The sequence below is a fragment of the Canis lupus genome, chromosome 14 (assembly GCF_011100685.1).
Source record: "Canis lupus familiaris isolate Mischka breed German Shepherd chromosome 14, alternate assembly UU_Cfam_GSD_1.0, whole genome shotgun sequence".
Taxonomy (NCBI): Eukaryota; Metazoa; Chordata; class Mammalia; order Carnivora; family Canidae; genus Canis; species Canis lupus.
In genome coordinates, this window is record NC_049235.1 from 299987 (window position 1) to 322381 (window position 22395).

At 61.0% G+C, this 22395-nt stretch overlaps 3 protein-coding genes and 1 long non-coding RNA gene across 10 annotated transcripts; 3 read left to right on the forward strand and 1 right to left on the reverse strand.

Moving 5' to 3' along the window:
* Positions 1 to 414: 414 nt before the first annotated feature.
* On the forward strand, positions 415 to 824 carry H3-4 (H3.4 histone). Its single transcript, XM_038556409.1, is given in 2 exon segments — positions 415 to 625; positions 628 to 824. Coding segments are annotated over 2 exon segments (408 nt in total).
* Positions 825 to 7005: 6181 nt separating this feature from the next.
* TRIM17 (tripartite motif containing 17) lies at positions 7006 to 12785 on the forward strand. 6 transcript variants are annotated; one of them, XM_038556414.1, is made up of 8 exons: positions 7006 to 7135; positions 7276 to 7397; positions 8479 to 8912; positions 9387 to 9482; positions 9917 to 10147; positions 11515 to 11537; positions 11629 to 11729; positions 12062 to 12785. In XM_038556414.1, the coding sequence occupies exons 3-8, from the start codon at positions 8484 to 8486 to the stop codon at positions 12607 to 12609; spliced, it is 1428 nt and encodes a 475-aa protein (XP_038412342.1). In that variant the 5' UTR covers positions 7006 to 7135; positions 7276 to 7397; positions 8479 to 8483; the 3' UTR covers positions 12610 to 12785. The 6 variants fall into 6 exon arrangements, with proteins under 6 accessions (XP_038412342.1, XP_038412343.1, XP_038412341.1 ...); XM_038556415.1 differs by having other exon boundaries at positions 7303 to 7397; XM_038556413.1 differs by lacking the exon at positions 7276 to 7397.
* LOC106559712 lies at positions 8111 to 14187 on the reverse strand. 2 transcript variants are annotated; one of them, XR_005369276.1, is made up of 4 exons: positions 13710 to 14187; positions 10266 to 11135; positions 8726 to 10099; positions 8111 to 8606 (listed from the first exon to the last, which is right to left on the reverse strand). It is a non-coding gene; the product is annotated as an uncharacterized LOC106559712 (long non-coding RNA). The 2 variants fall into 2 exon arrangements; XR_005369277.1 differs by having other exon boundaries at positions 10266 to 10590; positions 13710 to 14185.
* TRIM11 (tripartite motif containing 11) lies at positions 13622 to 20670 on the forward strand. Its single transcript, XM_038556416.1, has 6 exons — positions 13622 to 14090; positions 15824 to 15919; positions 16052 to 16282; positions 18714 to 18736; positions 18823 to 18923; positions 19369 to 20670. Exons 1-6 carry the CDS (start codon positions 13683 to 13685, stop codon positions 19914 to 19916), a joined length of 1407 nt encoding a protein of 468 aa, XP_038412344.1. The 5' UTR covers positions 13622 to 13682; the 3' UTR covers positions 19917 to 20670.
* The last annotated feature ends 1725 nt before the right edge of the window (positions 20671 to 22395 follow it).

Consider the following 22395-nt stretch of genomic DNA (forward strand, 5'->3'; position numbering starts at 1 on the left):
GAGCTATGTGGGCAGGGGCAATGCCCATGGGGAGGTGACCAGACCCCGACCCATGACCCACAGGACCCTGACTGACCGACCGGCCCAGCACTCCCGGGGAAATGACCCGTCCCTGACCTCTGACCCAACAGACCCCAAACCCCTGGCCCCCGACCCCTGTCTCATAGGCCCCTTATCCACCCGGCCCAGGAGCCCTTGCAAGGTGACCTGCCCCTGACCCCTGACCCGCCAGGCAGCAGGCGTGGGAACAGGTGGTCACACGCGAGCCGTGTGCAAATTAGGAGCGGGCCGCGGGGGTGGAGCTGGCGCGGACCAATCAGAGTGCAGCCTGACATGGCGCCACCCCGGGGCCGACCAATAGGAAAGCAGCAGCCTCTATAAAAAACGGGCCCTGCCACGCCACGACAGTAGCCAATGCCGGGAGCCGGGGCTCGCGCGAGGCGGGCGGCGCGCAAGTCGACGGGCGGCAAGGCCCCGCGCAAGCAGCTGGCCCCCAAGGCGGCCCGCAAGAGCGCACCGGCCACCGGCGCCGTCAAGAAGCCGCACCGCTACCGCTACCGCTACCGGCCCGGCCCGGTGGCCCCGCGCGAGATCCGGCGCTACCACAAGTCCACGGAGCTGCTGATCCGCGCGAGATCGCGCAGGACTTCAAGACCGACCTGCGCTTCCAGAGCTCGGCCGCCATGGCGCTGCAGGAGGCGTGCGAGGCCTACCTGGTGGGGCTCTTCGAGGACACCAACCTGTGCGCCATCCACGCCAAGCGCGTCACCGTCACGCCCCAGGCCAGCCAGCCGGCGCGCCGCATCCGCGGGGAGCGCGCCTAGGCCCCGCGCGCATCCCCATGCCGCCCTGCAGAACTCCCCCCAAAGGCTCTTTTCAGAGCCACCACCGACCCACAAAGGGGGCTGTGCCAACCCGTGTCTTCCGACTGGTTCTTGTTTCCGGCTCTGGTTAGGGGGCTAGAGCGGGAACTGGAGCACCCCGCCCGCGGTTTGTGAGCCCTCCAGGAGGGTCCCTGGTCTGGGAAGTTAGCTGGGCAGAGGCAGGCCCCGGGGCACGCCCGTGGGAACCTACCTCCCAGCTCCGTGGGGAGTGCTGGCAGGCGGCAGGAAGCCTCCCACCTGGGACCGGGAGTGAGTCGGCCATGAACCCAGGGCTGACCCAGGCCGCTGTAAGGCTGAGATGGAGGGTGGGTGTGGAGGGCTCTTCCTGGCGGGTGCTGGCTGCAACCCCATGTCCTATGGCCTTGGGTAAGGAGGTGAGCTATGCTTGGAGGACCTGCAGATGACCTATGGCAGATGATCCGGACTGTCGTGACCCTGGCATTGCGTGTCCACCTGAGGGCTGAGGCAGGAGCAATGGGAAGAACAGGAGACCAGGTGGACCAGGAGAAAACCGGTCCCTCTGGGCACATGCTTGGAGGGTCAAGGAAGCCCCTCTGACAGGTGTCTGAGCCCACAGCCCTGTCCCTTCTGGGGCCTCTGGCCCTCAGAGATGTGTGCACAGCCACAGCCTTGCTCTCTGGAGAATGTTCTAGCACCCTGCAGACACGGCAGAGCCCAAGTGAGACAACCACAGGGACGCAGACGGCAGCAGGGCAGGAAGCACGTGGTTCCCTGCGCCGGGTATAGCCGAGCTCCCCAGCAGAGCAGGTGCAGCCCAACAGCAGGGCTGCTGGGTGTCGCTGGTAGCTTTGAGGTCTGAGAAGACCCCAGCCCCTGGAAGGCCTGATTAGTTTTATAGACCTGTCAGGACCTGCACCTGTGTCTGCCCGTCCCTGGCATATGGGCACACTGCAGTTAGCTAGACATGGTTGGTCCTGAGCCCAGGTCGCCAGGCCATGTGTGCCCTGAGGGGATGGGCTGAGTGCAGTGTGGCGGGCGGAGAGGACCCTCCATGAGGACATCAAGAGTGGGAGCTCTTTCAAGATTTTATGTATTTATAAGACCCAGAGACACAGGCAGAGGGAGAAGCAGGCCCCCCGTGGGGAGCGCAATGTGGGACTCGATCCCAGGACCCTGGGATCATGCCCTGAGCCCAAGGCAGACAATCCTCCACGGAGCCACCCGGTGCCCCAAGAATGGAAGTTCTTAATGTAAATGAAGGCAGACCAGGCCAGCACATGATCACTGGCTGGAGGTCAGACACACATGGAATTGATGAGACCAGCTACACTGAGTCCACACTGGTTAATGGGAGGGAGGGAGAGGGTGGGAGGAGTATGTGGTGGCTCAGCTGTGTCCCACGGGCCAGGGATTGCTACTTTCCTGGGGTTTTTAGATTTTATTTGAGATTTTATTTGAGAGAGCACCAAGAGGAGGAGTGGCAGGCAGACAGGGAGAAGCAGGTTCACTCAAGCAGGAGCACTGAGCTGGAGCACTGGATCCTGGGACACTGGGCAGGGGTTGGGATCTCGACCTAGGCAGGAAGCCAGATATTGAACCGACTGAGCCTCCCAGGCTCCCCAGGAAGCTCCTTCTCTTCTCCATAGTGCAGGCCTACTATAGTCTGGTAGGTGAGCTTCCTATTTAATACAATGAATTGTGTGTTTCTGATCCTGCTCCTCATGGGCTGTGGACCCATTTGCATCCCGTAAACCATTCCAGGCCACACTGAAGGAACAGATGGGCCGCAGGGACTCCAGCGACTTCCTCACACAGCAAACAGTCCTTGTTCAGAGCCCCTGACAGGCCATCAGGGAGGGGAGGGCACCACTGCTGCATTAGAGGGGATTCCCCAGGGGGCCGGTGCTCTCCTTGGGGATAAGTGGCTGGGGCTGCCCTATGACAGGAGCACAGCAGAGACCAGGCTCAGCTTCCCGACTGGGGAGTCAGGAGAAATCAGAGGACTTTCTTCTTGTCCTCAACCCCGACCCTTCTTATGGGACAATTTTGGGGAAGGACATCAAAGAGACGTGATCACCTGGCAACCTTAGAGCTGGATCAGGGCACTCCAAGGCTCCCCACTGCTATCCCTTTACCTAGGCACATGGGACCTACTTGTCTTTCCTGCTCCCAGGGGCCGCTCCAAGGACAGAGCCTTGAGATGCTGACGTGCAACGCCTGCCTGGCATACGTGCCTGAGCCCAGGTAAGGCCTCTCCAAGCTCATAAGATCTGGCAGGCGGTGTGGGGTCCGCCGGTCCTGCAGGCACCCAACCCAAGGCTTGTGTGTACATGCCTTTGCTTTATTACAACGGCCCTTCGCCAGCCAGTCTCTGGGATCTCTCCCTGGCCCCTGAGCACAGGGGCCACTTTCACATTGCACCCAGGGAGTTCCCAGGGGGCTTTCAGACCAGCAGAGGACTCCTGGTCACTTGCCAGCCCCTGTCCCCCATCCCCCCTTTCCCACTCAGCCTGTCCTGCAGGCCTTCTTACCTGAGTATGTGGCCAGGTGTACACACCTGCTCCAAGTTAGGCCATGAGCCCTCGGGCATAAGAGTGTCGACACCTGGCCCAGAGGATCGTCAGAGAATCACATCAGACAGGCCAGCCAAGGGGACGCTCAGTGTGTCACTGTCTGTGATGGGCCGAATTGTGTGTACCCCCAGACCCTGCAAAATCCCTTGCTGCTCCCCAACTCACAGGACCTCAGAATGAGACTGAATTTGGAGACAGGGCCTTTGATGTGATAGCAAGAGGAAATGAGGTCAATATGGTAAGTCTTGATCCCATAGGACCGCTGTTCTGAGAGGAGGAGGTTAGGACACAGACACGTGCAGAGGGATGGCCATGTGAGCACATGGGGAGAAGGCAGCCGTGATCCTGTAGTTTACGATAAGAAATATACATTTGGGCTCAAAACCTTTGGAAGTTTCTAAGTGATTTCATGGCTGTTATTATAGCAAGGCCCTGCCCACCACACCTGTGTGTTGATGAGGTGACCTTGGGCAGCCCCTCAGGATGGGGGCAGGTGGCCAGGGGACGCAACCCTGGACGCTTCAGAGCTTTGACCCACACCCACCACTGTCCAAGGGGAGAGGGTGCAAACTGGACTGAGGGCCATGTGCAGTTCGTTGCTATGAAGAGGGTCACCTGGAAAAGGCTAACATAAGACCCCAAAGCACAAAAGCCCTCATGCTCTCAGCTGCCGGGACCAGGATGCGGGAAGGAGCAGAGACGTGGCCTGCAGAGGCTGCCACCACCTGCTAAGCCCAAACAGATGCCGCCATCTCTGCAGAGCCCAGTGGCTCTGGTCCCAGTGCCTCAGATGAAGTGAGGGCCTCATGAAACCAGAGGAGCAGCCTTCCTGCATTTTCCAGAATAGCTAGCTTTGAGCCGGTGAGCCCCATCCTACAGTAGAGGCCTGAACTGGCCTTCTGAGTGAGGACATGCTGCAGTGTGATTACCCAGAGGCTGGAGGGGATCAGGATGTGCAATGTCGAAATACACCACCGTGGCATACTGATGACTTTGAGCTGAAGGCGATCAACAAACAGCACACACAGGAGGAGCTCTCTGCCCTTCCACCTGTTCTGCCTAAAAGCAAAGCAGAAATTCCCATTTGTACAAAAATTTCCATTTGCAAAGGTGCCCGTCTCCTGTGACAGAAAGAGGACAGTAAGTCTCATCACCAGATGGGCCTGAGATAAACAACTCTTACCTATCTTTAATTCCCCCCAGTCACCTTCCCACAATTCACCCCCTGATGCCCATACCCCGTTTCCTCTGTTGAGGTGCTTCTCCACAACTTATCACCCTTTGTTAAAATGGTATGGAAGTTGGGACACCTGGGAGACTCAGTGGTTGAGCGTCTGCCTTGGGCTCAGGTCATGACCCCAGGGTCCTGGGATCGAGTCCTGCATCAAGCTCCCTGCATGGAGCCTGCTTCTCCCTCTGCCTGTGTCTCTGCCTCTCTCTCTGTGTGTCTCTCATGAACAAATAAAATCTTTAAAACAATAAAATAAAATGGAATAAAAGCCAATTTGTGTTTTTACTTCTTTTCTGTCCCATACATACTAAGAACCTAAGATAAAATATGTATGCCTTCTTGCCTATTAATCTGGCACTTATCTGTTTAATTCACAGACCTCAGGTATAGGATCTAAGAGGGTAGAAGGGAAGATTTCCCCCCTCCCCGCCCCGGTTAAGGCCCATGGGGCACATGCAGTAAGTATGAGAAATCACCTATGCAGTGGCAATATGCTGCATCCAGGATGCAGGACTGTTTGTTTCTGACACAAAATCCTGACAGATACAGCAATTTTTATGGTAATGACATATCAGAAACAATCACATTAGCAAGAAATTTGGAAACCAGGGTCTGGAAGACATGTGACAGCAGTGCAGGTACTGGCGCTACAATCTGGTAGAGAGAGGCCAGGCAGACAGGTGTGGAGCAAACAACATAATAGGGGCCTCCTGTGTGGCCCGGTTGGTTGGGCATCTAACTCTTGATGTCAGGGTTATAAATTCCAGCCCGGCACTGACCACCTCCCTGGAGGGAAAGGAAGGGATCCTAGTATGTGGCCCTTTGCACAACTCGGCTCTGAAGCAAATCTCCCACCACAAGTGGCAAGGGCATTCCCAGGAGGAAGCGTCAAGCTCAGGAATGCTCTGTGGAAGCAGGCGACAGGCCCAGAGGGCGCCCTGCCGACGTCTACAGTCACTGTCCTGCAGATGGTGGAGGAGGAGGGAAAATACTGGAGAAGAGGAAGCAAATGTAAAGGCCTTAAGACCTCGTCGCCTCCTTTGGATCCTCATTCAAACCAAATTCTCTAAGAGACAGCGTTGGGAGAATAGGTGGGATCAGAGGAGGGAGCCACGGGCAGAGAAAGCCCTGAATCCTGGTGCGTGCCTCTCACGTGAGGAACCCAGGTCTGGAGAGGCATGGGCAGTGTGGGGGCCACTGCAGACCCCAGAGTTGCCATCGTATTTTAAGATAAAGTCACTTAAGACTCTGCAGATGCAAATCAGAGCCTCCTGGGAGCTGCTCCTGAGGACTATGCACAGCTGGGCCCTGCCAGAGCGGTTCCCACCAGAAAGACATGGAAGGACTGCTCAGCTGTGTAGACGAACTGGGTCGCAAGCTTTCTTGCCTCCTGTTCTCAAGACCCACTTGCGTTTCCTAAAGGAGCCTGCTTGTTGGCCTCACAGAGGCCGTCTCCCTCCCTTCCACGAGGCAGGGTTCCTAAGAGTCCCAACCCCTTAACAAGCCAGCTTCTTCCGTTGCTGCCTCCCCAGTGCGTACAGAATAAATGCAGGGGTTTCCTGTTACTCGGTCTGCTGGCGGCTTAACTGACAGGCTCCAGACATTTCCTCCCAAGCAAAAAAACAGCAGGTGGAGGTGAGTGCGGCCGTGTGCAGGGTTTGCTTCACATCACACGTTCCTCTGCTGAGACAAACCAGCGGGGCACGTGCAGCACACACCGGGGTCCGCCCTGCCCATGCCCCTGGGGTCCAGTCCTCCTTCCCGAACCTGGGATCTGGACCCCCCGGCTCCACTCTCCACCCTCCTCCCCATGCTAACCACCATTAAAGCCACACCATAGACGTGGGCCGCCTGCAGGCAGGGCTGAGAAGCCCCTCACCTCCCACAATGGGGCACCCCCATACCTCCCCCCACCCCATGGTCCCCCTTCACCTCCCCCACAGAGACTCCTTCACTTCCAGCAACCGGGCAACCCCTCCTGCCTTCCCCCAGTGACCCCCCTCACTGCCCCCCCAGACACCCCTTCACCTCCCCCAACCGGGCTCCCACACCTGCTCTCTCTTCTGCTCCCCTCTCTTCCCCACAAGAAATCTACCTCCTGCCCCACGGCTCACAACCCCCTCCCCATCCACTCTCTACCATACCTTCTCCCCCTCCCCGCGGGGACGGCCAGAGCCCCCTCCGTCCCTCCCACCCCTGGCCCACTCTGCGCTGGCCCCCCCTCCGCCCCCACCCTCAGGCTGCTGGCCCCCCCAGCCCTCTCCACCCCATCTTCAGCCCACAACCCGGAACTAGCCTCCCCCGCCCCTGCCCTTTGACCGCCCCCGCCCCTGCTGACGCCACAAAGCCCTGCACCCTCCGCGGCCCCTGCGCCCCCGCAGCCGTCACCCAGATGGCGTTCAGCACACAGACGCAGGCTTTCTGGGGGTGCCGGGGGCGCGCGTGGCTGGGGGCACCCGGCAAGGTGCGGCCTGCGGCCCCTCCCTGTGAGTACATCCCCATAGACCCGCGGGGCAGCAGGTGGCCACCCAGTGGGCGGGGAGGCTCAGGTCCAACCGCCTGCCCTGCTACCCGGGGAGCAGATCCCGCGTTGAAGCTGGTTATAGACACGTAGCCCCCCTCCCAGTCTACAAAGGAGCATTCCCGCAAGCAGGGCAGCCAGTCATCTCCACTGGCCCCAGTTGCTGCCCCCGGATTCTGAGCCAGACCCCAGTTCACCAGACTGCCCCCCTTCCCCGGCTTCTGCAGGTAGGCAGCCCCCCCCCTTCCTGTGGCTGAGAGCCAAGGGAGAGACTGACTACAAAGTCTCTGCAGAGACAGCACCAGAGAAATGGAACCCTTGTCAGGGAATGGGATGCCTAAGGTCACAACATGAGGTCAGGGGTAAATCCACCCGAACTATGTGTGTGCACGTGTAGGTGCCTCTGTGCATGTGTATATGTTTGTGTGTGTGCGCATGTGTGCCTCTGGGCATGTGTGTGCACATGTGTGTATATATTGTGTGCACATGTATAGTGTTTGTGCACATGCGTATACTGTGTATATGTGTGTGTACTGTGTGCATATGTGTATATTGTATGTGTATATCATGTGCACATGTGTATATCAGGTGCACGTGTGTATACTATGTGTGCACATGTGTGTATACTGTGTGCGCATGTGTGTATATATACTGTGTCTGTGCATGTGCATATACTGTGTCCGTGCCTGTGTGTATACTATATGTGCATCTGTGTGTACTGCATGTGTATCCTGTGTGTGCGTGTGCTGTGTTCATGTGTGTATACTGTGTACATGTGTGTGTACTGTGTGCACGTGTGCTGTGTGTGAGCATGTGTGTGTATACTATGTCTGTGCATGTGTGCATGTGCCTCAACGTGTAGGCCTGCAGCTGCACTTGTGCTTGTCTGTATGCTCTGTGCACATGTGCAGGCACGTTGTCCAGGACCAGAGCCGCTCCATAGTTGGAACAGGAGACACAGATTTATTCAGGGTTATTGCCATTCAGGGAGAGGGATCCCGCAGAACCGGCTCGCAGGATGGGGTGGGGGACTTAAGGCTAAAGAGCAGAGGGGGTGGTCAGCCATGGAAAATCACTAAGAGGGGACATAGGGAGGGGGATTCTTTCCAGACTGGCCTAAAGGCTTCTAGACAGGGCAGCGGGGACCTGAGGAGCTAGATCTGACGTCATGGGGGGGCACTCTCAGCCAACTTGGCACGATGATCCCCCCTAAAGTAGCGGGGCTGGCCAAAGACAGGGCTTGGCCGTGGAGAGCCCAGGGCTCCCGGGCAGAGGGTGTGAGGGGCGTTCTTTCTGTTCCTGCCCCAGGAGACATGGATGCCTTGGAACTCGCCAGAAAGCTGCAGGAGGAAGCCACCTGCTCCATCTGCCTTGACTACTTCACGGACCCCGTGATGACCGCCTGTGGCCACAACTTCTGCCGGGAGTGCATCCGCCTAATGTGGGAGAAGGCCAAAAGTAGGAAGGGGGGCAGGAAGCGGAGGGGCTCCTTCCCCTGCCCCGAGTGTCGCGAGCTGTCCCCCCAGAGGAACTTGCGGCCCAACCGCCTGCTGACCAAGGTGGCGGAGATGGCACGCCAGCACCCGGCCTTCCAGAGCAGGGACCTGTGCAAGGCGCACCAGGAGCTCCTCAAGCTCTTCTGTGAGGACGACCAGAGCCCCATCTGTGTCATGTGCAGGGAGTCGCGGGAGCACCGGCCCCACACGGTGGTCCCCATCGAGGAGGCTGTGCAGGAGTACAAGGTGCGGCCGGGGCCGGGGATGGACGGCCGGAGGTGGGGGGGGCACAAGGAGGCCAGGCACAAGCCTCAGCAGACAGGTCGGGGGGGCGACTGCCGGCACCCACGGCCCTCGTGTCTGCACCCTCCATGGTGATGCAGTGGTTGGGCCACAGTTGTTGAGGGGTCCCAGCCAGCCAGGGCTCCGGCGCCACTGGGGGAGAGCTCATCCTTTTCCCTGTCTTCACTCGAAGGGAGGGGCGAGGGGCCCTGTCCCGGGGGCCCACCCTCATGATTTCATGGCCCCCCAAGAGGCCCTAGCTCCTCCCTCCGAGGTGCTGGGGTTAGGACTCAGCCACAACCTTGGGAGGATACATGCAAACCACAGCACAGAGTAGATACAGGGACAGTTACGCAGAAGGGTGTTAGCAGGTGCATCTGTTGGCCAGGCTAGGGGGGGGCCTCAGACCCCACATCCTGTGGTCTGTGTGCCCCACAGCTGAAGTTGGAGGCGGACATTGGGTCCCTTCGGGAGGAGATGATGAAGACAAGAGAGATGCAGGCCAGGGAGAAACAGACCTTGGCGGAGTGGCAGGCAGGTGCCGGTGGCCAGGGTGGGAGAGCCTGCAGAAGGCCCTCAGGGGGCGGGGACTTGCTGTCCTGTGTGGATAAGCGTGTGCGCACATGCACACACACACACGCACACACACAGAGCCCAGATTCCCACCAGAAGCAGGATCCAGAATGTGTGCTCAGCCCAGGCTGGCTGTGTCCAGACACAGTGGATGAGGGTGCACAGGTGCCGGCACACTGCTGTTTGGGGCTCAGCAGGTCACCCCACAGAAATGCTTGCACTCCTGCCTGGGTGGCTCCTTTTCTGTGGGTCACCAGGGCCCTGCAGTGGGGGCACTGCCAGCATTCAAGCTGGTGGGTGCAGCCGGCCAGAGAGATGGGGGACACTGGGGCAGCAGATCCCCAGGCCAGGGCCTGAGCACACCTCTGCCCACTGCCCTCCACGGGACCCTGCAGGAGAAGGTAAAGGAGCAGAGGCAGCGCATCCTGATGGAGTTTGAGAAGATGGGCCTCCTCCTGGTGGAGGAGGAGCAGCGCCTCCTCCAGGCCCTGAAGGAGGAGGAGGACGAGGTAGTGGCCAAGTTACGGGAGAGCTCCGCAGCACTTGAGAAGCAGGGCCACGCCCTGGAGATGCTCCTGCTGCAGTTGGAAGACAAGAACCAGCACACACCGCTACAGATGCTGCAGGTGAAGCAGGTGCCCCTGCTCACCTGGGAGGAGGCCTCGACACCCCTGCTCACCTGGGGGGGAGGGGAGGAGCTCAGCACCCTGCTCACCTGGGAGGGGCCTCAGCACCCCTGCTCACCTGGCTGGTGGGGGAGGAGCTCAGGCGCAGGTGTGGTCAGGGTGGGCCAACTGCAGGAACTGATTCAAACAAGGGAAGCTCGGACTCCAGTCAGCTGAGGCTGCGTAGGGAAGACCGCCTCCTTGTAGACGAGGCCCTAACAACAGACTTTATTGTCTCCGGGTCCCAGAGGCTGAGAGTCTGTGCTCCGGGCGTGGGCAGCGCTGGTTCCTCCTGAGGCCTCCCTCCCTGGGCGTGTACATGGCCATTTGCTCCCCATGTCCTCACCTGGCCATTTCTCTGTGTGTCTGCATCCTAAACTCCTCTTGCCTCAAGGACACGGATCCTACGGGATTGGGCCCACCTTAGTGACCTCACTGTACTGTAACTACCTCTCACCTACTGAGGTCCTGGGGGTGGGGACTCCGGCGATGACTCTGGAGGGACAGTCCACCTATGACAGGCTCCAGGCCTGTGCAGCCCAGGGAGGTGGCCCAGATAGGTACCCATGACTTCCCGGGCAGGATGAGCTTCACTGTCACTGCCCCCAAAGAGAAAGTCAAGAGGGCCCAGCTGGCCTGCCAGGGACGGGCTGGCCCCCGAGGCCCTGAGAGCAGGGGTTGAGGTGGCCAAGTGTGGGAGATCTGTCAAGCACATGGAGTGGTGGGATCCACAGCAATACAGATCACACACACACGGGCACGTTTACACAGCAGAAGCAGATGCCCCGTGCAGGCTGCCATATGCCCTGCCAGCCAGGGTCTGTCCCCGGGTCTGGTCTGTTGTCCTGACCTCCTCTGGGTTTTGTGCCCAGGAAGCGGCCTGCTGTAGGTGGTAAGTGAGACAGCTGCCCAGACTTTGGGGAACCTTCTTTCTTCTATTAAAAAGCAACTGGTAAAAATAAAAATAAAAATAAAAAATAAAAATAAAATAAAAAATAAAAAGCAACTGGTCTGCTAGTACACTGACCTCTGCCTCACTCAAGGCCAGGGTGGAGTGAAAAAGGCCCCACTGGATGGTTGTCGGTCCCATCCCTGGGCCACCATTTCCCCCCTTCACCGCCCCTCCTGAGCAGGATAGCTTCTAGTGTCCTCAGTGTCATACCGGGGAGAGCAGGATCCCCGTGTGTGGCCGGGGCAGGGGTAGGCTCTGGAAAGTGGGCACGGGGCCACAGGAAGACGTCATAAAGCCCTTCTAGCTCTGCAGACTGGACGTGCAAACATGAAGCCCCATCTCTCCTTCCCCCCCCACCCCTCCCCGTGTCTCCCAGGACATGAAGGATCTCCTGAGCCGGTATGGGGCCACCTGCCGGGGAGGCGGTGATGGGCGCAGGGAGGGCTCCGCACGGGACTGGTGGGGACAGTGAAACCTGTGTCCACTGGAGGAAGAACAGCCTGAGAGTGCAGTATCCAGAGGCCACCCCTACCATTCTGAGGACTGTCTGCAAGGTTCCCGGGCAGATAGAGGTGCTCAAGAACTTTCAAGGTAAGCGGGGGCCCCAGTGCTCTGGGTTGTGCCCATCCCACCCCTAGTCGCTCAGTGAGCCACCAGTTGGAGCGACTGTCCTCTACTGGACATTCACAAACAGTACCCTGACCTGGCACTCCAGGGCGATGCTCCCCTTTCTGTCCCCATTGGAACACGTGTTGAGATGCCCAAGGGCCGCCTAGCTCCCGTCTCCGTAGCACCACCAACATGGGCAGGTGGGGTAGGGACCAAAGCAGTGACCCAGGTTCCCTGGACTCTGCCTTGGGGATGGTTAGGGAGACCAGGGATGATTCAGCCCCCCTCTCCCTTGGCCCCCGGCCTGTCTGCAGAGGACGTGGTGCCGGACCCTGCCACTGCGTACCCCTACCTCCTCTTGTACGAGAGCCGCCAGAGGCGCTACCTCACGCCCCCGCTGGAGTCCATGCCCCATGGCAAAGACAGATTCCTGGCCTACCCTTGTGCTGTGGGCCAGGAGGCCTTCTCCTCCGGAAGGCACTACTGGGAGGTGGGCATGAACCTCACTGGCGATGCACTCTGGGCCCTGGGTGTGTGCAGGGACAACGTGAGCCGGAGGGACAGGGTCCCCAAGTGCCCTGAGAATGGGTTCTGGGTGGTGCAGCTGTGCAAGGGGAAGAAGTACATGCCCACCATGCCCAGCCTGACCCCCATCACACTAGCGGAGCCCCCCAGCCACGTAGGCATCTTCCTGGACTTCGAAGCAGGGGAGGTGTCCTTCTACAACGTGAAGGATGGGTCCCACTTGCACACCTATGCCGAGCCCAAGTTCTCTGGCCCCCTGCAACCGTTTTTCTGCCTGGGGGCCCCCAAATCAGGCCAGATGGTCATCTCTACAGTGACCCTGTGGGTGAAGGGTTAGGGGCCCAGGCTGGGAGGGGAAGGGTCAGCCCTGATCCCTCCGGAAGGTGAGGTGGTCCAGCTCAGCACAGGCCACCTGCCAGGCTTATCTCTGGCGGAGTCTTTGGGAGCCACCAGCAGGCAGGGTGATTTCACAAAGCTGAGATATCATTGTGATTAAAGCAGTTTAAATGTTAAGAAGGCCGTGTTCACACATACTTCATAAAGGAAACTCTGAAAGCACTGGGCTCCAGAGAGCACCGATTCTAACAGGGCCACCCAGAGCAGGCGGTGAGGTGCACTTGCCCTTAGCCCCCTGTGGTCTCACAGGCCACGTGAGGGATGCTGCAAGCGCACCGGTGCCGCTGTGGTCCGCCCTCCTCCACGACCTCGGGACCCACCTTGTGCTCCGTAAATCCCATGTTTGCACCTTTGGGCTGGGTGTTGGGGGCGGGGGAGGGTGTCACGGTAAAATGAAACCTTTCAAATTGAATCCAGCTAAAAACCTCCAAGCTGTCCAGCCCTGATGTTCCGCAAGCCAGGGCGCAAAGGGTGAGGATCACGGGTGGGAGAGACTCCTTCCCACGCGGCGCTCCCTGCAGCTTCAGGCCCATTCGCAGCCCTGGGGCGGTCTGGACACCCCGAATTCCACCCTGTACCCCCCCCAAGGACGGAGCCCCTCCGTCCACTTGGCACCAGCGTGCCCGGCCCGGGGGTGCCCGGGAGCGCGCGCCGCGGCCTCAGGGCCCCTCGTCCTCGCAGTGGCTGAGCCGCGCGTGGAACCCAGGGGCGTGCGGGGCGCCCCGGGGGCCAGGGTTCTGCGCCCGCCCCTCCCTCCAGGGAGCGGCCCTGCGGGGACGCGAGCACAGGCGTCCGGGGATGCAGCGCGCGCCACCGCCGGCCCGCGGGCGAACTGCCTCCGATTCCGGGGCCCGCGGGCCGCGTGACAGGCCGCGGCCAATCCGAGGGGAAAGCGGGTTGTTCCAAAAAAAAAAAAAAAAAAAAACTGGCTGCTTCCTGCTTCCGCTGCGGCGCCTCTTCCTGTCGCGCCCGGGAGCCCCGCGCCCGCGCCCGCCGCCGCCGCCCCCCCGAGCCATGGCCGCCCCCGACCTGTCCACCAACCTCCAGGAGGAGGCCACCTGCGCCATCTGCCTCGACTACTTCACCGACCCGGTGATGACCGACTGCGGCCACAACTTCTGCCGCGAGTGCATCCGGCGCTGCTGGGGCCAGCCCGAGGGCCCGTACGCCTGCCCCGAGTGCCGCGAGCTGTCCCCGCAGAGGAACCTGCGGCCCAACCGCCCGCTCGCCAAGATGGCCGAGATGGCGCGGCGCCTGCACCCGCCGTCCCCGGTCCCGCAGGGCGTGTGCGCCGCGCACCGCGAGCCCCTGGCCGCCTTCTGCGGCGACGAGCTGCGCCTGCTGTGCGCCGCCTGCGAGCGCTCGGGGGAGCACTGGACGCACCGCGTGCGCCCGCTGCAGGACGCCGCCGAGGACCTCAAGGTGCGCGGGGTGGGGCGCCTCTGCCCGGTGCAGGGGCCCAGATGCGCGTGCACCCAGTCCCGCAGGCGCACCTCCCGGACCCCGACGGCAGTCACCCGTGAGGCCCCAGCCTGGAGATCAGGGTAGGCGTGGCCTCCGGGAGGAGCGGGTCCTGCTGTGACCGCACCTGGCGAGTCTGGAGCGCCCCGGGCAGGCGTGGGTGACCGTGGCGGGGATGGAAGCTTGGAGGCAGCTGGCCTCGCAGGGACGCAGACGCACAGGGACTCAGCCCTCAGAGGCTGTGGGCCAGGCCGGGCTGCGGGGTGGACAAGGGATGGATGGGCCGGGTGGGCCAAGCTGGGGTGAGTGGAGTGCAGACCGGGCAGCGTGGCCGCCTGGCTTTGTGAGTGGGGTCCTGGGGCTCCTCTGCCATCTGACACGGCAGGGATCCACCGCGTTGAAGGCTGGGATGCCCCCATCTGTTCTGGAAATGCATTCCTTTAAAATCCAAACCAGCCTCAGCCCTCTGCTAAGGAGCCTCAGGGTAGATGCTCAGCTGGCTGCTGTCATTGGCTCCTCGGGGACCCAGGTACCGAGGACATGGGTGGCACCCTTCCAGCCTTCACACCAGGGTCTGTGCTGCATTTCGTGCCAGCAGCGTGGGTCGGCTGGGCTGGTCCAGTACTCAGCTGGTCTGTCGCTGTTCCGGAACAAGCCCTGGGGCACCAGAACAAGCTTGTGCCCACTGTGCCTAGGTGGGCTCGTCCTCACACAGATCTCTGTACTCTTGCCTCTCACTCTGAGGCACAACACATGCTGGATACCCCATCCTATGTGTCAGCCCAGCAAGTGTGTACTGCTGCCACCAAGCAGAGAGTGACTGGCAGCCCTCCAGAGGCCCCTCCCAGCTGGCCTGATAAAGACCCTTGGGGAAGCACTTACCTCTCTCCTGTTATAAGGGAGAGAAAACCTTGATCTAACCTGTTAGGTGCTGTGCAGGAGGCTTGCAAATTAAACTAACAAAGGCAGAGTAATAAGTGAAAAGATGGATAATTTTGAGTCACTTAAATTTCATATGGCACAAGGGCTTCACAGAGAAAAGGTGAAAAAACCTAGTTAGACTGAGTTTATGTTCCATTTTAACATAGATTGATAAATTGGGGAGAAGTGGCCAGAAACAGGGAACACGATTTGGGCTTCTAGGGCCACTAAGAACAAGGAGGCACATGGGGGAAACTGATGAAGATGTGGGTTATGAGTCATGACGCCCATTCAGGCAAACTCATCTGTGACAGTCATCTCCCCTCTCTGGTGCAACCCCAGGGAGGCAGACAGGAGGAGGGCAGAGTGCTCTTCCTAAGTGCTGCTCCCTGTCTCCTGGACTCCAGATGGTGCTTGTGTCAAAGTGGCCGACTCCGGGTGGCATCTGCTGACCCCCAGCCGGCCTTTGTCCTGAGGACACCAGCGAATCTGCCTGTGTCTCACAGGCTGTGCCCGACACTTGCACACCCAGGGGCACGGGGTCCCCACAGCGCCACTTCGCAGGCTTTACCCGGCTAGATGTGGGGTGGAGGGTCAGATGGCCGAGGACCCTGGCCAGGGCCTGCGGGGGCCCAGAGCGGGCTTGGCGCAGTGGGGGTCCCAGACGCAGGGAGAGAGGTCGGGAGCACTGGCAGGGGGCCTGGGATGTAGGCGCTGGCCGCGAGGGGGACAGGACTAGCTCAGCCCAGGTCACGCTTGCCTCTGTCCCGCAGGGAAAGCTGGAGAAATCCCTGGAGCATCTGCGGAAGCAGATGGAGGATGCGCTGCTGTTCCAGGCACAGGCTGAGGAGACCTGTGCCCTGTGGCAGGCAGGTGGCCGGGGCCCTAGGTCGGGAAGGGCGTGGCGGCCCGGAGCCCCCCCTCGGAGGGACCCTGCTCTGGCCCTGGGGGAAGGGTGGGGCCGGGGGTGCCCAGGCCTCAGCTGTCCCCTCCCCCTGCAGAAGATGGTGGAGAGCCAGCGGCAGAACGTGCTGGCAGAGTTTGAGCGGCTGCGCCGGCTGCTGGCAGAGGAGGAGCAGCGCCTGCTGCAGCGTCTGGAGGAGGAGGAGCTAGAGGTGCTCCCGCCCCTGCGGGACAGCGCCACCCGCCTAGGGCAGCAGAGCGCGCAGCTGGCCGAGCTCATCGCAGAGCTGGAGGGGCGCTGCCAGCTGCCGGCGCTGGGGCTGCTGCAGGTGAGCTACCCTCCCTGGAGGGGGGGGTAGTTCGGGCAAGTGTGCCCAGCCAGGTGTGTAGGGGCCCCTGGGGAGCCACGCAGAGTGGCTGCCGTGCCGTCCTGGAGCGTGGTTGTGCTGTGGCAGGGCTGTGTGGGGGTCCATGGGGCACGTCCAGGGTCCGTGGGGCCACCAGGTTGGCTGCAGAGGGCCGGGTCCACTGTATGGGGAGGGAAGGCTACCAGACGTCCCACAGGAGTCCCGCGTCAGCCCCTAGTCGCCCGACAATCTGCAGGACTCCTGGCCCCTGGGCCGGCGAGAGGCCGCTTTGTGCACAGCCCAGGGCACTGCCTCAGAGGGTGAGCCGTCCCTCAGGGGCCAGGCAGAGGTCCTGGCTGCCCTCTAGGGGTGTGAACTCGCCCCTCCTGCCACTGCTCAGACGCCAGGCGGTTTCAAGTGTGGGAAACAGGAAGTACGACGGGAGTGTCTGACGAGGACTGAGATAGGTCACAGAAGCAGTGGCTGTGGTCAGTGAAGTGGGATCTGGGCAGCCAGCCAGGGGTATTGGGGGAAGGCAGAGGAAGTGGGGGTTCTGGAAGGAGGCGAGGTGGGCCCCAGGAGTGAGATGACATCCCCAGGCCTGTATGAAAGGTCGTCGCGGGTCTCCGCTGACATGTCTAAGTGCATGGGTGGTCTCAGCCGGCCTGCCACACTCCTGCATCTCACACTACCAAGTGGCCACCTGTGCCCCCACCTGCCCACCGTGCCCCTGCCCTCACCTGCTCACACCTTCCAGCCCCGGGTCTTGGCCTGGGTGACCAGCTGCTGGGAGGAGCCCCCCTGCCCAAGCACGGGGTGGGGGTGGGGTCTGCGGTGGCACCTGCAGCACCTGTTCACTGGAACCTCAATGCCAGGCTGGGGCCAGGCCAGGTGCCTACACTTGGGTTGGGGGGGTGGGTGCCCTCGCAGGTTCAGGGGTACCCTTGTGGACAGAGGAAGTGAGGGTCCGGTGACTTCCAGGAGCCCACGACCCCAGGTCCCAGCCTCCCCGCCCCGGGCTTGCCCGTAGCCATCCTGTATCGGTGTAGAGCCGTTTCCTCCAGGGACATGTGTGTCTGAGGGCCAGGTGGTCTGCATGGATGCCAACTCCCTTCCTTAAGATCACGACCCCCACATGACCCTTGGGGCAGGGAGGGCCTGGTACAGTGTGTCCACCCACGCTGTTCCTGAGTGGGTTGGGCCTTGTGGCGACCAGGATGACCCCCTTGGCTTCCCAGGGCTGCGAGGTGGGCTACCCACCCAGCAGAACTAGCAAGGACAGGTTGTTTCTGCTTTGCCTGCTGCACACACCAAGCTTCTTGTGCCCTGGGCCCTTTGCACACATCACTTCCAGGCTTGCACAGTATCTTGAGAAGCCCGCAGTCTCCCTTTCCCTTTTCAGGCCTCTGTGCCTTGTCGGACCACCACTCCCACATCAGGGGAAAGCTGGTGAGGCACCGTGTGCATCTGGGGTCTGGCCTGATAGCTGGTGCGTGGTTAGACTCGCTACGGGTAAACTGATGTGATTGGTGAGGTGAGCCAGGTCCCTGCCGTTCTCAAAAGACCAAAGACTTCCCTCAGCAGCCATTGTCAAGTGTCCCCATCAGCTCCAGCTGTGGAACGAACACCATAGGCTGGGAGGTCTGCATAACACAAGCTGGTTGTCTCCTGGCCCCAGAGCCAGGCCTGGGCAGGGCTGCCTCTTCCCGAGGCCTCTCTCCCTGGTGAGTCCCTGCGTCCCTGCCCATGTCCTCACACGGTCACCCGCGTGTGCGTGTTGGAGCCCCAGACCCCTGTTCTCATAAGGACTCGGGTCATGTGGGATCAGGGCCACTCTAGTGAACTTGTGTACCTCAGCCACCTCTGTAAAGACCCCATCTCCAAACACAGCCCCCTTCTGAGGTCCTGGGGATCAGGCTCCAAGATCTGCAGCCCAGGGACACAGCCCATGGTGCCGTGAAGTGCAAGTATGTGCCCTTACAGGAGCGTGGAGCATCCAAGGGACAAGTGTCTCCTGGGAGGCGGGCATACACCGTCAGAGGCCTTGGGAACACAGGCTGTAGGTGCAGGCGCCCCCCCGCCCCCCCTACATACATGGTTGCCTGGATGTACCGCAGACCTGTCCCACCACCAGGGGGCCTGGGGGCTCTGAGTGCATAAGCCAGTAGGCAACACCACACATCCTCCAAGCATGTGCAGGAAGTGAGGCCAGGTCCGCAGGGCTGGCTGTGCCCACAGTGTCTCCAGGGTCCCTGTGTCTGAGCTGCACAGGAGGGATCGCCCACCCCTTCTCCGTGCTTTCTGATCACGTGTGTGTCTGACAGTGGGCAGAGCAAAGTTTGGGGGGCACTGGTGACTGGGGCACAGGGAGGGTCAGGGGATGGGCGCTGATGCCGCGTGTGTCTCTCCACAGGATATCAGGGACACCCTGCGCAGGTAGGAGCCCCAGCCCCTCCCCAGGGAAGGCGGGCGGGGTACAAGGTGGGCTGCCATGGGGGGTGACGCCTGCACTGCCCCTGCAGGGTACAGGACGTGAAGCTGCAGCTGCCTGAGGTGGTGCCCATGGAGATGAAGACGGTGTGCAGGGTCCCGGGGCTGGTGGAGGCACTGCGCAGGTTTCGAGGTGGGTGCGCTCTGGTCTCGGGGCACCTGCTGACACGCAGCGGGGGGTGGTAGGTCTGCAGTGGGAGCGGACCCTGGGGGTCCAGGCTGTCGGGCACCAGCCAGGGCTCTTGGTGGACATGGGTGCGAACAGCAGAGGCGAGACCATACCCCCACGGGCCCCAGGCATAGGGAGTACACCTGGCTCCAGGAGTGGAAACATGTAGGAAGCACCTGCGGTTTCCTCAGTCCTCCAAAGGAGGCTGCTTTGCAGCAGAACAGGGACTGCTTTTTAGAACATTCTGAGGTGCAGGGACAAGCTGTGAGGTGATGTTTTCCAAGTAGGAGCAGCGTAGGGCACAGTAGGCTCACAGGCAAGTGCTTCAGCCCATCGCAGGGGGGGTGCCCTGACCACGGGGGGGCACGGCAGGCCTGCCAGCTCACAGGGTGACCTCGCTTCTCTGCAGGGGACGTGACCCTGGATCCTGACACCGCCAACCCTGAGCTGGTGCTGTCGGAGGATAGGAGGAGCGTGCGCCGGGGGGACCTGCGGCAGGCCCTGCCTGACAGCCCCGAGCGATTTGACCCAGGGCCCTGCGTACTGGGCCGGGAGCCCCTCACATCGGGCCGCCACTACTGGGAGGTGGAGGTGGGCGAGCGGGCCAGCTGGGCACTGGGTGTCTGCAGGGAGGATGCCAACCGCAAGGAGAAGGGCGAGCTGTTCGCGGGCAACGGCTTCTGGATCCTGGTGTTCCTGGGCAGCTACTACAACTCCTCGGAGCGGGCCTTCGCCCCCCTGCGGGACCCGCCACAGCGTGTGGGCATCTTCCTGGACTATGAGGCTGGACACCTGTCCTTCTACAGTGCCTCTGACGGGTCCCTCTTATATGCCTTCCCTGAGACCCCCTTCTCAGGGACCCTGCGGGCTCTCTTCTCACCTCTGTCTAGCAGCCCCACCCCCATGACCATCTGTAGGCTGAAAGGCGGGCCTGGGGATGCACTGGCCCCCCAGTGAGGGGCCTTCCAGCTGTTTGTGCACCTGGGCAGGTAGTGCTGTCTTCTGGGCAAAGGCAGCACTCCCAGCGCCTGGCAGACATACGCATGTGCTAAAAAACTGACTGTTTTCATTGCTGGGAGCATGTGCCCGCACATGCGGGTTGTGCTTCATCCTATGTCCGGCCATGGGGCGCAGAGACACTCCCACTCGCCAGTGCCAGGCCTTGGGCTTGGGGCCCGGCACCTCCAGAAAGCCATGCTCAGGAGGCTGCTCCAAGGCCACTCACCTGTGTCTACACCTGTCCAGGGGGCAGGGTGTGCTTGCCCTGGAGTAGCCAGGTCCCCTGTGATAGAAAAGCCCTGAGAAGCCAGCAGCAGAGGTTGTGGGGCCCAGAGGCCAGGACCCCCTGGGCATAGACTCTCTTCTGGAAAAGGCTCCTCCCTGGCTCCAGGTGCAGATGTTCAGATGCGACAGGTGTGCAGGCCGGCCGGTGTCTGTCCTGGAGCCACGCTCAGAACCCCTTGCCAGAGTACCCTGCCCTTCCCTTTGCGGTTTTCTCCCTGCTGGCCTGGGCGCTTCCCGCCCTGCCTGGGGGGGGGGGGGGAGGCCTTAAAGGGCCCCCCCCCCCCTCGCTGCCATAGTCTGGAGTCGTCTTTGCTTTGTTCCGACTTACTGGCACCTTTCTGGAAGGTGTGCTGCAGCTCATTTGTGGCCCCAGATTTTATTTATTGTAAGGACTGTTCTCAGTAAATAAACTAAGCATTGTCTGTAATCCACTGTCAGCAGCTGGGGTGGGGACAGTCTGGGTAGGGGGAGGGAGGCAGGGCCCCCAGGGGCGAGATCTGGGGCGCACTCCTGCATGTGCATTTCACACACCTACCTCGGCAATTTTCCTGCTCTCAACTGCCTCCAACTGGAAATAATCCTCTTGCAAAGTGGGGTATTTCCAGGTGGCGTCTCTTGATCCAGTCCAGCAGGTGACTAAGCCTCAGTGATGCCAGTTCACAAGCATGCAGCCTGAATGCACCTGTTCACCCTTTGCACACGTCCTACATGCTTGGCTTCAGGGGCCCAAGGGTGCTGTCTGGTGACGGTGGCCAGGCCCAGCAATGGGCCGCTCTGTGGAGCTGCTGCCCGGGGAGGGGCGGGTGATGGCCTGCAGGGCATGTCCTGCTAGCTGCAGGTGCACTCCACCGGTTCTTTCAGCCCTCAGTTGGTGAAAGCTCCAGGGGCAGACACAGCAAGGATGGAGGGAGCCAGGGCGTGTGGGGTGTGGTCAGCCTGCCACTTCTGGTGCCCGAAAGCCTTGCTCTCTGTTGGCTCCATAGTCCCGAGGGGACATGGGAGAGGGAGCAGGTAGGAAAGTAAAGCAGACATTCTCTGCTCATGGGGTGTGATAGGCGGAGTGCAGAAAATAGGAGCTGAGTGTCCGGGCTAACCTCCTGGCACCAGTTGATGAGTTCAATAAAAAAAAAAAAAAAAAAAATTAAAACCTAAAGCCATCTGTGGGGGTGCTGGCCGGTGGTCAGTCCCTGCCATCCCTCCTGCCATCCTGCACCTCCCCTGGTCAGGTAAGTACCCACGAGATGGACTCAATAGACAAAGTGACCATCTTCACTCGGTTTACCGCCCTTCATGAGACAACTGCTGCCTCTGACCCAGCGTCAGGTCTGCGGGGGGGGTGGGGGGAAGCGGTGCCCATTCACCTCCAGGCGTCGAAGGAGCACTGCCTGGATTTTTAAGTCTTCCACTGAGACCTGCGTGTACCCCAACTTCACCTGCTGCACACGGAGAGTTGGGTGGTTTGGGTAAACTCTGGTAGGGGTGCACTCCCTCCCCCCCCCACGCCTTCAGCTGCACCTGCCACAGCGACACAGCACCCCCCCCCCGAGGTTGCACCACCCCAGAGTCGTTCTGGGGGCCCCAGGGGCGCCTGGAGCTGGAGAGTCTGGGTAGAGGACCCCTCAGCCCCACCTCCACTGTGTGCAACCCCCAGTCACCCCCACATTCCATCCCACGCACACATCCCTATGCACCCCACCCCCGAGCCCCAAGACCCCCTGCACCTCCTCCTGCCCTGCCCGCATCCCCCTGGGACCCCCCCCATAAGTACCCCACACCCTACTCCTCATGCCCCTGCCCACCTGGGTCCTCCGCTTGCACCCCTGCACCAGCCCTGCCCCGCCGAGCAGCCCAAAACCCCTCCCGAGGACCTTAGTACCCCACCTCACCTTCACATCTAGGATCCAGCTGTTTTCAGTTAACCTTTCAAGGATTTTTACTAAATCCACGATTTTACAATCTGGGCGAGGCGCGTCCCAGCCAGGTGTCCTGGGGTTGCCTGATGCGGTTTTCCGGGACGCAAGACCCTCGTGCTCCGTGCTGCTGGTCGGGTTCCCCGCCCAGCTCAATTCTCCAACAGCTCACTCGGGACTGTGCTCTGGCCTCTGGTTTTCTGGGATTTTCCAGAGAAGCCTTCCGATCCCAGGCTCAGCTC

Coding starts and splice junctions, on each gene's coding strand:
- TRIM17 (XM_038556410.1), top strand. CDS start 8,370: ATGATCCCCCCTAAAGTAGCGGGGCTGGCCAAAGACAGGGCTTGGCCG. Junction 8,913..9,386: donor AGGCTGTGCAGGAGTACAAG/GTGCGGCCGGGG, acceptor TGTGCCCCACAG/CTGAAGTTGGAGGCGGACAT. Junction 10,148..11,514: donor CACCGCTACAGATGCTGCAG/GTGAAGCAGGTG, acceptor CGTGTCTCCCAG/GACATGAAGGATCTCCTGAG.
- TRIM11 (XM_038556416.1), top strand. CDS start 13,683: ATGGCCGCCCCCGACCTGTCCACCAACCTCCAGGAGGAGGCCACCTGC. Junction 15,920..16,051: donor AGACCTGTGCCCTGTGGCAG/GCAGGTGGCCGG, acceptor CTCCCCCTGCAG/AAGATGGTGGAGAGCCAGCG. Junction 18,924..19,368: donor GGCACTGCGCAGGTTTCGAG/GTGGGTGCGCTC, acceptor GCTTCTCTGCAG/GGGACGTGACCCTGGATCCT.